The following is a 15,264-nucleotide window of genomic DNA, read 5'->3' on the forward strand; positions in this document are numbered from 1 at the left end:
AGTTGTATATCTTAAATGAAAATTGATCTATAAATTTAGCATTTAATGTTAATCTATTTTGGTATAGATTCAAATATTTGTGTACTTAAACAAAATCTCTAATAATCTATGATTTAGTTAAGTCAAAATCAATTCTCACTAAAAAATGCATTTAAAAGGAATTGTTATGAAAAGAAAATGACCTTTCCAGATGTTACTGTAAATAAAAAACCCTATGTAACAATAACCATCAATTTCATGGCAACATATCCCAGTTAAATAGAAATGAACTATACACCACATCAGGAAAAACGGATGGTCTTGTTGACTTTAAGTCAACTGCACTGTATATTGAAAAAAATAATCATCAGAGAACAAGTAAAATCTAAACATCGAAAGAGAAAAAGACAACATATTTAAAAGAGCATTTTGTAAAAGTTCCCATTTTGCCAGATGTGATAATTAAAGCAAAGGAGAATCGATAAATTTTTTTTGTTGTTCAAATGACTATACCAGAAGTCTAAGCCTAAGTCAGAAAAAGAATATGTTTATGAGGAGCACAGAGCAGGATACTGCAGTAATTGATTTTTCCAAGTCTCTAAAGGGATAGATGCAATATGGGATAATAAAAAGTGAGTTTTGAAGTATGTTTAAGAAAGTTGTGGAAAAGGAGAAAAAAAATGATGAAAAATTTCAGTTATAGTATGAGAGTTTGTGTTAAAGGGAAATTAAAAAAAGGAAGAATGAACTAATCTAAAATATAAAACATACTGAAACAAACACCAGGGCTCTACATTAACTCTTTCCCTATAGCCACAGATAAGGAAAAAAAGAGAATCGTTCAAGAATCCATCTTTACTACATACAAATCCGCAATCAAGACAGATGGAGAGCTAAAATCTAGCATCCTGAATGGCAGAGCATATTGACTGCAAAAAAAAAAAAAAATACTTAAAACAATTCAACAAAGCAGACAAAAAACTGCTTAAATATGAATAAGAAGATTATACTGATGCCAAAAACCAACAAGATAATCCCAGTGGATGACAGTTTTGTGGCCAGAAGTAATCTCAGCAGATTGTATTAATGTAAAGCCCTGGTTTAAAATGCTCAAAAACCAATTACCTTCCAAATAAAGTGTTCTCAAAAGTATAAAAATTCTTGATCAACTCAGTGTCACCAGACTACAGAATTAGAGTAAAAGATATAGGTAAATACAGAATAGACACTACAATGTACAAGAAATTAGAAGCATCTGTTGTATTAACTCACCTTATTAGAATGAACTGGCAAATCACATATAGAGCACAGATGGGGATAACCCTTCGGTAAGAGTCCATGGAAGTCTTCAATATTGCTACTTGGAGGAGCGCCCCTCTTTTTCTCAAAGAGAGATCTCTCTTGTAAGGGGCCAGGACCACGTCCCATTCTCTCATAATCACTGTCAAATTTATGATAGTTATGCGAGGTCTCACCAAAAAAAGAATCATCCCTACACCTTTCTCCATCTCTTAATCTGTCATCTTCATAATCCATTCTGTCATAATAACCAGATTCTTGAGAACGACTTCCATGGTCATAATCAAGCACTGGGTTGAGACTAGGCCCACGATCATCAAAACTATCTCTTCTAAAGTGCCTTTTTTCTTCCCAATCATCCCTAGGTACTCTGTATGGTGGCTCCCGTGTAGCAGATCTGCCATCTCTACCATAACTCAATGTAGGGCCTTCTTCAGTTCTCCTCCTTTTAAGTTGTAGAAGGATTTGGGGCAAATTCTCAGGAGTTATCTTGTCCTCTGGATAACGACTCAGTTCATCTAAGTCTCTAGCAGACAGACCAAAGCTGGCCAAAATGTTACTGGCCTGGTCTGCATCTCCACGGTGTTGAGAAGACAAAGGGAGTGGACCTCTACTTCCAATGTTAAATATAGACTGCAAATTATGGGAAGAAGTACTAGCAGAAGACAGTGCACTATGAGCTCCTTGTTGATTCAATGAAGAACTCATTCCAAGATTCATTAAACTAGCAAGGCGTGCAGTACCCTGGTTCATCCTTCCAAGAGATGCTGGCATACTTAAAGACTGGGTAGCAGCAGCAAGAAGGCCTATTCCTGCTGCAGACAGGTCACGCCCATGACCCTGCGTGTCCCTACCGAGAGATGACTGCTGGAATGACTTGGACATTGTAGAACTATCTCTTGGCTAGTTTATAGATTAAAAAAAATTTTTTTTAAAGATGGCCAAAAAGAAAGCTCAAACTAGAAAACTAGATTAACTGTGCTTCAAAAAATGGTAACGCCAAGAAAAAGGATCAATAAGGACTGTAGAATCTTCTTCAAGCTGAGAACCAGCAGACAACTCTGTAGAAAAATAAGCAATTTTAGTCATAAATCCCTTTAAGTAGATGCCGTTTTTTAAAGAAAAAAAACTTATGCATCATGTTGATAAAAAAAAAAACATTTAAGATCTCAAACTTACAAGGAATTTATTATATATCTTAAAACAGATTCCAGATGTATGCAGAGCCTGCATATAGATATTTAAAAAGTAATCTTTCATGCTAAAGTTTAACTATTAAAGGGAATTTCATACTAAATTTAAAAACATTTCAATTGAAGGGGTAGATAGATGTCTGAGCACATCAAAATTTCAGTAAAAATATAGATGGGTTCTTCTTTCAGAAGAATAAAAATACACCCTATATAGTATGATGCTTAAGTTCCAGGAGAAGACTAAAAAACAAACAAAAATCAATGTCAACAAGTCAAAGATGAATCAGTTGTATTCTGCTTTAGAAAATGAGACCTATTATAACTACCAGAAAGAACCAAGTAAAATCACAAGTAACTGAAGTTAGGTGTCAAGTACCTAGTATAAGATATAAGACCAAACACAGTAGCTGAGACCTTTATGTAGTAAAATCAATTGGAGGTGAAGATAGATGTGAAGAAAATTAAGTGGCTTCCTACAGTTCAAGGATTTCTGCACAAATATAAGCCATGTAACTAACTGCCTTCTTACTGTCCACCCTATGTCAGGCAGTATTTATTTCATTTCTAATCTTATAAGGTAAGAACTAAGTATGGTCGGTACAGAAATAAGAGACCTCCCAAGAAAAAAAACCCAAATACAGGAAGTGTAGGTGACTTAAAGAAGTGAAACTCCCCAAGTTTAGCATGCACCAACACTCATTTAATGCTCAGGGCTTCAGCACCTCTAGAGTTCAAAACAGGTAAAAATGAAAACAAGATCGCGCTTGCAGAGGCTTCTGGAAACTTTCCACAAGAATAGTCATAATCACCTGGAAAATGTAAATTAATTCTGAATCTGATCACCCAAGATGTATTTCTGGATGAAATTATTTTCATTTTATTTCTTAAATCGTTATTTTACCTCAGAAATAGGTATGTAAGAATTTACAAAGCATTTCTGTATGATTCTCATAAAATATTAGATGATGTACATAACAAATGTCCTTGATGAAACAATTTTTTATAATCGCAACTACATATAGATGTTTTAAATTGTTTGCTATAGAATTCTATTTGGAAGCTTTGTTAAGTTTTTGTATGTTTGATGATCCATACACCTAAGCACTGATAGTGCAGCAATACATTAAACTTTATTACAGTAAAAACCAGGCAATATTTAATAGTTACAAGTCTATTATGGAACCAATCCCACTAATAATAGAATAACGCAAGGAAACACTGGACAAATACAGTGGTAGATGAAGTATTTTTTTTAAAAAAAAGGTTACAGCAGAACTACATTTTACAAAAAGATGTAAAAAAGTTAAAAAGACACAGAAAAATCTATCAGAGGTGACTGGAATTACAAGATGTTTTTGTACACCAAGAAAGATGAATTTGAGAAAAGACACCAAAGAAACTAGTTCTGGATGAGATCTATTATATAAACTACTTAAGCTTTAAGATGAGATTTAAAAAAATAAAGACAAGAATAAGTGGATTTCTTTTAAGTTTCTTTGATAAGTCTTATAAATGCCATACGGAAAGGCAGTTGAAATACTGTGTAAAAACATTGATAGGGACCCTCTAAATTTTCATGTATACTTTATTGAAAAGGATAAAAACTTAGAGGGTTTTTCAAAATCAGTATTTCAAAGTACCAAGGTTATTATTAATTGCAGTTTTTGCTCTTCATGTTATAGGCAAAACGTTGTGTTACAGAAAATCCAGTTTTTAAAAAGAACCATTCTTTTCCCTCAGGGAAATTATACAATAGTATTATGATCATGTGTAAAAATTTTAAATTCATCATATTTTAAGAAAATGATTGTTGGATTAGAGACCTCAAATACTTTCCTTTGTAAGGGTCAATGAAAACAATGGCTCTGCAAAAAGAAAGGTTATGAGAAGGTAAAAGATAACCTTAAGACAAAACAGAAAATGGATGTCAGAAAAAGGGTAAGACAAACAATGTAAATCCCATGACAACTTATAATTTCATTAAGAATAACCTTAAAATTAGAACAAAGAAATTGAGAGAAATCAGACATGACTATTTAAAGAGCTTTTATGAAAATAATTCCTTTAATATCTTTGGTTAATGGTAAACATAAGCAAGCCTATAAAAGGCTCATTTAAACAAGACCTGCCTAAGCCGAACAACGATTCTCTTATCACTGATGTTTCTCTCTCTATCCCCATTCCTCTCTGAAATCAATACCCCCCCCTCAAAAAAACAAGACCTGCCTATTCAAGTGAGCACAAATGTTCACTAAATTATTTTTTTAAAAGATTAGCTTACTTTACTGTAGGTTTCCCCCTCATAATTATAAAATTCTTTTTTCATAGCGTATTATGAGATTATTTTAAGTTTGAAGATAGTTCCTTGGAAAGAATTCTAAATTGTAATGTCAAAATCTAATTTACCCACTAAAATGTTTATATAATAAATTCTAAATGCCCATCAGCGCAGAACCTTTCACTTCCCAAAAAGAAAGTACCTCCACCCCCAAATCAGGAAAACGTAAGAAAAAGGGGCTAACGTCATCCATAATTAGTCTTCACAAATATTGTTTACTACAATCTGATACTCAAATTTTTAACAGGCTTAACACTCATTTTTATAGACAATTGTATTAAATAACTAACCTAGAACTTAAAGCTAGTTTATGACCTAATAGTAAATACTAAACATGTTAGCTACATGTTCAACATCTGAACAAATATTATCTGGATGTATGGTTAAGAATTAAGTTTCCATGAATAATATTCAATCCCCCCACTCCATGAATAGCTATCTGATATTCTTTACTGGATTTATTTTTGTCTCCAATTAAAAGTGGAATACTAAAATATTTCAGAAAACAAAGCTTAACACGCTAAGGAAGTTCTTGAAGCAAATGGTTGTTTCATATTTAGATATTCTCCTATGTAACAAAGATTACGTTAGTTCTATTATTCATTCCTTCAGAGGACTATTTATTCAGCAGAATTACTAAAATAAGCATAAACAAACTTTAATTCTTTAAAAGATATTATAGCCGATTGGTATGGCTCAGTGTTGACCTTGGCTCATGAACCAGGAGGTCAGGATTCAATTCCTAGTCAGGGCACATGGGCTTAGTCCCCAGTGGGGGCCATGTAGGAGGCAACTGATCGATGTTTCTACCAATAGATGGCAGGGACAGCTCATCATTAATAATTTCAAAGCAGCATCACTTGGGCCCTGGCTGGTGGCTCAGTTGGTTGGAGTGTTGCCCTATACACCAAAAGGTTGTGGGTATGATCCCAAGTCGGAGTGTGTATGGGAGGCAACCCATCCATGTTTTTTGCTCTCTTTAAAAATCAATCAACAAATACTCTAGTGAGGATTAAAAAGAGAAAGAAGAAGAAAAAAAGCATCGTTTGAAAAGGTAGCTGCTTAATTTTGCCAATTGCAAAAAAAAAAAAAAAAAAAAAGGGCATCCATTCCTGTGGTCAGAACTTTACTCATTTCCAATTAAAGTACAAGGCTAGGCCCTGGCAGGGTAGCTCAGTTGGTCCGAGCATCATCCCAAATACTCCAAGACTGTGGGCTCGATCCCAGGTCAGGATACATACAAGAAGCAACCAATGAATGCGTAAATGGGTGGAATAACACATCGATGTTTCTCTTTCTGAAATCAATTAAAAAAAAAAAGTGTAGATTCCTGGTATCCAAGAGAGAACTATTGAATCTACTGGAAATGGTGCCTGGAACTCTGCATAAAGTACAGGGTTAGGTTAATTATTCCATATTTAAAGCTTTCTCACTTATTAATTTTATAATGGTGTTTTTAACCAGCGGTCCCCAACTGGTGATCTGCGAGGTCCGAAAGGTTGGCGACCACTGTTTTAAACAGTTTATCAACATAGTTTCCATTTTAAAGCATTAGTAAATTTTCATTTTAATGTTACTTCACATCACCATGGCTTTTCCCAACGTATTTATATCGAAGGAACTACTCAATTTTTTATATAGAGCTTGAGTCACTTTAAAACCTTATACTTAATGTTTATTCTTCAGTGTCATAATTTTATCTCACTATTGTATAATTATGTGTAACTTAAAAAGTTTTTCAAAATAAAATAGCCTGGCCGGTGTGGCTCAGTGGTTGAGCAATGACATACTAGTATGAACCAGGAAGTCATGGTTTGATCACCAGAGCACATGCATGCCATGGCTGTGGGCTCAGTCCCCAGTCGAGGACATGCAGGAGGCAGCTGATTGATGATTCTCTCTCATCCTTGTTGTTTCTCTTCCTCTCTGAAATCAACAATATATTTAACAAATAACTAATTAAATTAAATAGTAAACCCCTTAGGAAATAAAGCCCCAGTCTAATAATTTCAGTTCTGTATAAAGCAATGCATGTAATATGTGCCTCATTACAATAGGAAAGATGAAACATTATAAAATGCAGTGCCAGAAAGGCTCACAAATTAATATTTTTAAGTGCTTTAAGACTATTGTTCTGAATCCATCTTACAGACCTGGATTTAACTTCTAGCCCACTTCTTGATTCTTAGGCTAACGATAAAAGCAGTGCAAAGTTCTTTATGCTGCTAAAATAGAAAATGTGTTCATCAGTAGAAGGGATTCCTATTTGGACTTGAAATATTTTTCTTCTTCCTAGCTTTAAAAATTTTCCCCAGTGACTTTCAATTAGACATTAAATATTTTCAGATTAGAGCAAGAAAGGAAAGTGATTAATAACCCCATATCAGAGGATAGAAAGTTATCCCATTTACCGAACAATTTTGACTCTTGATTTGTTCTGATATTAACTTGGCTTACTCTTTTCTCTACTAATAAATAGCAAAATTAGTGGTTTTCATCCAAGCACCATTCTGCACCCTTACAATTTTTCTCTTTCTATATTCACTTTATGTTCTACTTTCTTTGTTTCCACAAATACATGCACAACTCTTTGATTTGGTATATAATGCAGTATAGATTTTTGGTGCCCCAAATGCCTTGATCTAAATCCTAGTTCTATTACAAAATAGCAGTGTGATTTTGGGCACATTACTTGTTTCCAAATCCCATAAAATGGGAATAAAAATACTTATTTCATAAGACCTTTAAGATTTCATACATTAACCTACACAAAACACCTAGAATGGTGTCTGACACATACTAAGCATACACAGTAATCATCTATGTAATCTGATCCTCAAAACCAAGGAGAAAACAAACTTTAGGGATAAAAGGACTGACCAAGATAAATGAATAAAGAACTTACAAACCTCTCACTTTTTAAAAAAGATTTTTAATAATTTTTAGGGAAAGGGAGAGAGAAACATCAATGTGAGAGTGAAACACTGGCTGCCTCCTTGCATGCCCCTGGGGATTCAGTCTGAAAACTGGGGCATGTGCCCTGATGGGAATTGACCCCGCTACCCTTCGGTGCATGGGACCATGCCAAACCAAGCCACACCGACCAGGGCACACTTGTATTGTACCTTTATGTCTCATCCATTTCTATCAGAGCCAGAATTCATATTTGAACTTTTTTTTTTACTGAACTTGAGGTAAGCTTAAAAGACCAGATTTAAAGACTGGTATTGAAGAACAGAAGTGAATTACAGTGAAAGCAGACAAATTAAACCTCTAACCTTCTTCATTCTCTATTGCCCATCTACCTCTAAATTACCTTCTCCTCCTCCAGAATAAAGTCCTTACCTCTCTATTTCCTCTACCATAACCTTATTGGAGATCAGTCCTCCTGCCTTTCTGCTGGACTCCTTGCATCCATGTATGTTCAGCTTCCAATATAAACTTCCTAAAACATCACTCATTATCTTACACTCCAGTTTAAAAACATACTACACCTTACTACTTACCACACGAAGTCCACATTATGATTTTCAATGACTTTCATATATTGGTTGCATCCTAAACCTACTTTCTACCATATGCCAACACCTCATGAGAAAGGTCGTTTTATGAGCAATTATAGAGGCTGCTCCTGTGCAAATTATTAGCTGGAATATGTCTCTCCTCTTACTTAATACTGGTATGGCCCAGCACCTCCACTTTCTATAATACATTTTTATACAAACCAGTGTATTCAAATATTCAAGATTAGAAACAGAACATTAACATGATCTCAGATACCTTTTACATACCAATTTGCAATGCATTCCTCCTCCCTTCCTGTAGTCCCTTGTCTTACCACTTTGTATCTTAGAAAATGTTACTTTTGCATTAACTTTTTACAAATTGACTTAATATATATTTATTACCCGCTTTTAGTAACTGATTTTAACATGAATTAAACCTACATTTTCGCTGCAATATACTGTTACAGTACATATACTTATCTATTCTGCAATCGGTGTACATTTAAGATTGTTTCTAATTTCCTGCCTTAGCAAGAATGCTATGAAAATTTCTTAGTGCCTCAATGTTTAAGTGTGAAACTGCCTCCTCCATGGTGCTTTTCCAGAATAACATAGCCTGTACAAGGACACAGTTAAGCATTAAAATTGTTCTCACATTTCACAGCAAGAATATTTTAAGTACAAATGTTTGTATTTATTTGATATTGCTATTCCTTTCCCAACCACTGCCTGCTCGAAGGCTTGACTTTAAAATTTCACATTTGGTATAGTGTCTTCTATTGTGAGTTAATATACCAAAGGAAGATGTTTAACATCCTAGTGATCCCCACAATGCGGGGAAGGGGGCATACAAATACCTTGAAAAATCAGAAAGTTCTTCATTAGCAACCTATGATACTGCAAATCAAAGATCCTATTTCAGACCCTATTATCAACTGATTTCTTTAAATAACTGCTACATTTATTGCTTGCCCACTATGACATCTACCATAGATGGTCTTTATTTTCCTCTATGCTCTTCTTATCCAGAAGTATATCCAACAGCAATGCCTGGGGAAAACGACACCCAGCCCCTATCCTGGACACCCTTATTTGTTTTTCTACTAATTAAATTCTGCTATACGATATGTAAAAAAAAAAAAAGGATATGTAACAAAAATCACAGGTTAATTGGGACTCTAGATCAAGGGAGTGTCAGACATAAGCCCTTTAAAAAACTTTCCAGAAAAAAAGCAAGTATTTTATATAAATTAGGCTTTAAACTTTAGAGCAGCTTTTTACAAATTTTTATTGACCCTGTGAAAAGGCCCACTACATAGCTAAGAATTAAAAGAGCAGCCCTAGCCGGTTTGGCTCACTGGATAGAGCGTTGGCCTGCGGACTCAAGGGTCCCAGGTTCCATTCCAGTCAAGGGCATGTACCTTGGTTTGGAGCACATCCCCAGTGGGGGGTGTGCAGGAGGCAGCTGATTGATGTTTCTCTCTCCCCCTCTCCCTTCCTCTCTGTAAAAAATCAATAAAATATATTTTTTTAAAAAAAGAGCAAAGCTACTGTCTACAACCCTTCCACCCACCCCAAAAGAACTTAGTATTGTCTACCCAAAGCCAGTCAAGTATACTCAGAACACATCACAAATGTGGGGCACAATGCAATTCTGACTAAATGAGGCATATAAAAATAAAGTACTTTTATTTTACTTATTTATTTTTTTAAATTGATTTTAGATAGGGAGGAAGGGAGAAAGGGAGAGAGATGGAGCCACTGACACTCCCATAGGTGCCCTGATGGGAATGGAACCCACGACCTCCGGACACACAGGATGACACTCCAGCCAACTGAGCCACAAGGGCCAGGACCAAAACAAAGTACTATCCAATTCTTTGGTTTTGCTCATAACATAGTTAATGGCTACAGTTCATATCTCATCAACTAATTAGCATTGGTCCCAGTAATAGCAAACTTAGTATTTTAAAATAAGAATGTCTTTAGATTCCAATGTTTGTCTACACATAATAACCAGAGTATCTTACACAACAAGCACTATTACTTTTTGTCACTTTTGAAAACTACACCTCAGACTTAAGAAGCTGTATCACTTCTGGCAATTACCCTCAAAAATACATGAGGATCCTAAAAAACAAAACACAAAATTCTGGTCTTTTAAGCAGTTCTAATATTTACAGAAAATGTTTCCTTTCACCTCTCATTACAAAAGTAAATATAATTCCTTGTGGAAATTTCAGAAAAACATAAGGAAATGCAAATCACCCATAATGCCTATCCAGAGCTAACATTCTGGACATATTTCTATTTTTGTTTCACACATCTCTTTAAACAACAAAATATTAAATTTGGCACCAGCAGAATTTTATTACATTTTCTTTCCAATTAATACTATATTCTATTATAATTCCATCATTACTCTCTTAAACAGTTTTAAATAGCTGTATAGATTTCCATTTGATGGCCACACTATAATTAGCAGATCTCCAAATGTTGAACCTTTTAGATTTTTAATATGCTTAATAACAGATTAACATTCATGTACATAAATCTATTACCTCCCTTGGGCTTTAATCTTCTATAAAATTAGCGACCAGAACATTTTATTTCTAAAATTATGTAATACATTTCCTTTGCATTCCTCAGTTCAAATTTGTTTAGTTATCATTAACTGATTTGTAGTATTATTTAGCGTTTACACTTCCCTAAAAGCATTAGTAAAATTAGTGTTTTAATACTCATTCAACATACAAAATTCAAATTAAGGGTGGTTAAATCCTTCAGAATTAGTTCAAAATGTTAAGGTAAAAGCAAAACCACTTACACATAGCTGATAAGGGAGATATGTAAAGATAATAAAAATTCCTCTCTGGGTAAAGTATACGCTAATGTTACAAACATGTTAAATGCAAAGGAAGAAATGGAATTTTAAAAAATTTAAAGCACTTTAACACAGACATCTTCTGGCTGAAGATCGATTTTCCAAATGTTACATAACCAGCTAGAAAAATCTTCATGTAGTACTTCAATTATGTTTTATTTCGAGTTTGAAAAAACAGCATTTTTAGTTAAGTGGAAAGGCACATCATAGAGCTTTTTTGCAACAAAAATCTGTCTTCCCCGCCTTTTTGATTATTAAAACAATACTAATGTTGAAAAAACTGTCAATAGACTGCATGGATGACTAACCATTGAGTTTTTAAAAAGGAAATTTTATTCTGAACATTTAATCCTATTATTTTTGCCGGAGAGTACAATTGTTTTAATTTACCTGAGAGAAAACCATGTCTATTTAAAAATCTTAAACCAAGCTCTGTTCAACAAGCAAAACGCAGCATCAATACAAAATCTCATGACTACGACCTGGGAAATCAACGACTCTCACACTACTCCAGCGCGCTTGAAAGACTAGAAATTTCGGAATCGCCGTAACCGTTCTAGAAATATCTAGCTGGAAAATTGTAACTCATCCAATAGGAATATTCCACAGAACAGTATAAACACCTAAAAATATTCCTCCACGGTAAATGGGAAAAATCCCTGTAGAACATCGCACAGCGCTAGCAGCAATGAAAAGAACAACGATGCGACTACAGTACACCATGGTACTCCAAACCCTTTGTCTGGAAACCGGAAGGTCCCACACCACACAATCCTCTCTAGGGAACCTTAGACTGATAATATTTTAATAAAAGGAAAAGGAATGTGAGGCGATCCTCTAAAACAGAACAAATCTCCTGCCTTGCAGTGTACTGCAGATAGCTTTATCCACGACGCAATACAAAAAACAAGCGTTAACGTTTCATTTTTCGGCCATTTTTAAGCGATTGGGGGTGGGGACGAATTGTTTCTGAGGTCCGGCTAAAATAGCGCGCGCATGTGTGTGGGCGGGGGACAGGAATCTTAGGGGGCGCTATGAAGCGATGGGCGAGGAGCAGAGCGAAGGCCGTGACACCAAGAAAGCAATGCTGCTCAAACCGCCAAGCCTTTCAATCTGCGAAATCCTCCATTTTGGGGCACACTTTCAGGCGCAAGAGAAAAAAAAAAATCAAGCAAACATGTGGAATTGGCGCTATCCAAGGACTTCCCTATCTTAACTATCCTCCCCAAACGGCAGGGCCCCTATGGACAGTCGGTCCCTCAGGCCTCTAATGCTCCTCCCTTCTCTGCGCTGCAGCTCGCGTGTAACGGGCTCCTTGTCCCGCCCCCGCCCACAGAAAGCCCAGGGCGCGGGAAGCTCGGACGATTGGCTGTCCTCCGCGCCCCCCGACTCTCTCACCGCACCCCGGACCCATGGCTGGCTGCGTATGTCCTTCCGGGACCGCTCACCTCAGCCGCCCGAGGCTGGTTGTGCCGCCACTGCGCTCCTAACATGGCGGCCGCCGTTGAGGCGGCTCACGTACGCAGCGCGGAGGGAGGCAGAGCGGACGAGCGGGAGCGAGCAAGTAAGGCGCGCCGCCGGCTCCCCGCAGCCCCTGTCGCAGTCGCTGCCTCCTTCAGGCGGACGCAGAGAACCCCCGGCCACCCCACCCCACCCCGATTCTTACCCGCTTCACGCCTACCTTAAGGAAAGGGAGAGGGAAAAGGAGAGGTACCTCTCTCCTAGCGAGCGGGACACGGAGGCTCCCACAATCCTCCGCAGCAACGGCGCTGGTAAGAGGTGGCAGCAGCAGCAGCCAAAGAACTCACTCTCGCGAGAGCTTGCCCCCACCCACCTCGAGTCTCCATTCGGCACGCGCCAGGATCCTCCCCCTTCCCTGGTGTGCGCACTACACTCCCGTTCTCAGCGGCAGTGGTGGTTCTCTAATCTAGGAGCCCGCCTGTGGCGGGAGATAAGGAAGCAGCTACAGTTTACGGGTTCGAGTCCCATTTCCCCCCCAAAACACCTTTCTCGAAACCCCTAAATTGCATGGTGTAAAATTTAAATAGGGTATGTGTTAGAAGCGAGGCTTGGGAGTCCTTAGCTTAGATCTGATTTCTATCCTCTCAGGCAAATCTGATTATTTGCGGAGGAATGGTAGGAAGCACCAGGAAGGAGGAACCCATGTCATTTTGGCTGGTTTTTAATCTCGGGAATTCTGTGGGGGACCTTTGAGAGGTAAGACGGCAAACCCATCCCACCGCCACCGCCATTTGGTGAATTTGACTAAATGTAAAACACTTTTGAGACTGATAGGCTCTCTGTAAGTGTCCGTGTTAAACAAACAAACAAAACACAAAGGCGCAATGGGGGATACGAAGGGGGGGCATGTGTAGTACTTTCAACAATAAAGAATTATTTAAAAAAAGAAACATCAATGATTTTTTTTTTTTTTTTTTAAGCACACACAAATGCCAAAACCGGTTTGGCTCAGTGGATAGAGCGTCGGCCTGCGGACTGAAGGGTCCCAGGTTCGATTCCGGTTAGGGGCATGTAACTTGGTTGCGGGCACATCCCCAGTGGGAGGTGTGCAGGAGGCAGCTGATCGATGTTTCTCTCTCATCGATGTTTCTGACTATCCCTCTTCCTTCCTCTCTGTAAAAAAATCAATAAATATATTTTAAAAAATTAAAAAAAAAAAATAATAAAGCACACACAAAATACCCGAGTCGGATTTTGATAAATTGCATAGATCAGGCCGGAGGAAATGGCCATTTATATCCCTGGGGTTTTAAATACAAATGCAGAGGGACAGACGTGTTCTGAAGTAAATCAGTGAATATAAGTCCTGATTAATAGCACTCAAAATTTTAAAACCTTGAGTATGCCGAGTCAGATTCGCATTTTGAAAAATTATCCTGGGTCCAATGTGAAGATTGTGGAGGAGCATAAATGGAGAAGACTAGAGACAAGTAGAAAACGAGATAGTTTAGTACAAAAGCAGCTAGTCCTGTTAATTTGACTGGATATAGAAGATGAAGGAGAGACATGTCATGGGTGAATGACAACTCTAGGGTTAGCAGTGCTATTAAGGGGCACTGGAGGATGTTTCAGCTGGGGAAACAATAAGCACGTTGAATCTCGCATCAATTTTTCAAGTCAGGACTGGTATTTACGGTTCTTGAGCTGAGGGAAATAGGTGTGTGTTAGTGGCTAATTCAACTTGATATAAATGGCCCTAACCGGTTTGGTTCAGTAGATAGAGCGTTGGCCTGCAGACTGAAGGGTCCCGGGTTCGATTCCGGTCAGGGGCATGTACCTTGGTTGCGGGCACATCCCCAGTGGGGAGTGTGCAGGAGGCAGCTGATCGATGTTTCTCTCTCATTGATGTTTCTGGCTCTCTATCCCTCTCCCTTCCTCTCTGTAAAAAGTCAATAAAATATATATTTAAAAAAATAAATGAAGCAATGGGAGTTGGAGGACTTAGGATCAATCCTTGAAAAACTAATCAGGTGAAGTTGAATGGCAAAGGAGAAAGAGTTGGGGTTGGGGTAGAGGAGGGTAAGCAAAAAAATTGGCAAAAGAGAGGAGGCCCAGAAATTGGGCTGCCTTGACAGCCCAAATACCTTTTATTTGATTTTAGAGAGAGAAAAAACAAACACATCTATCAATTGCTCCACCCATTGGTTGATTCTTACAGGTGCTCTGATCAGAATCCACTCCAACAAACTGAACTACCTGTCCAAATTTCAAATGATGGATTAGGAAACAGAAGCATGGCAAAAATGACTTAATAACACATTCAAGAGTGGGTGCCCATTGTACAGGAACACAGCCTATTTATTTAGTCCCTCCTCCAATTCCTCATTGGCCGAGTACTATTTGGTCACCTATTTCCTAATAGGTCACCTAGATCTTGCTGTCTCCCATTGGGTTATTTAAAAAAAGGGGGGGGGGGCCCTAACCGGTTTGGCTCAGTGGATAGAGCGTTGGCCTGCGGACTGATGGGTCCCAGGTTCAATTCCGGTCAAGGGCATGTACCTTGGTTGCAGGCACATCCCCAGTAGGGGGTGTTCAGGAGGCAGC

At 37.6% G+C, this 15,264-nt stretch overlaps 1 protein-coding gene across 15 annotated transcripts in view; it reads right to left on the bottom strand.

The window, feature by feature from the left end:
* Positions 1-15,264, bottom strand: part of MATR3 (matrin 3) — a 52,097-nt gene that overhangs the window by 16,957 nt on the left and 19,876 nt on the right. For 4 of the 15 annotated variants that reach the window (XM_080676439.1, XM_080676434.1, XM_080676436.1 and 1 more), the window contains exons 1-2: positions 12,881-13,013; positions 1,252-2,339 (exon numbers count right to left, since the gene is read on the bottom strand). In XM_080676439.1, the coding sequence (XP_080532565.1) occupies positions 1,252-2,163 (912 nt within the window). In that variant the 5' untranslated portion in view covers positions 2,164-2,339; positions 12,881-13,013. Of the gene's footprint in view, positions 1-1,251; positions 2,340-12,647; positions 13,014-15,264 lie in introns of those variants that run through there. The other 11 variants (XM_080676435.1, XM_080676433.1, XM_080676426.1 and 8 more) reach the window with 8 other exon arrangements.

The sequence above is a fragment of the Plecotus auritus genome (assembly GCF_963455305.1).
Source record: "Plecotus auritus genome assembly, chromosome: 6".
Lineage (NCBI taxonomy): Eukaryota > Metazoa > Chordata > Mammalia > Chiroptera > Vespertilionidae > Plecotus > Plecotus auritus.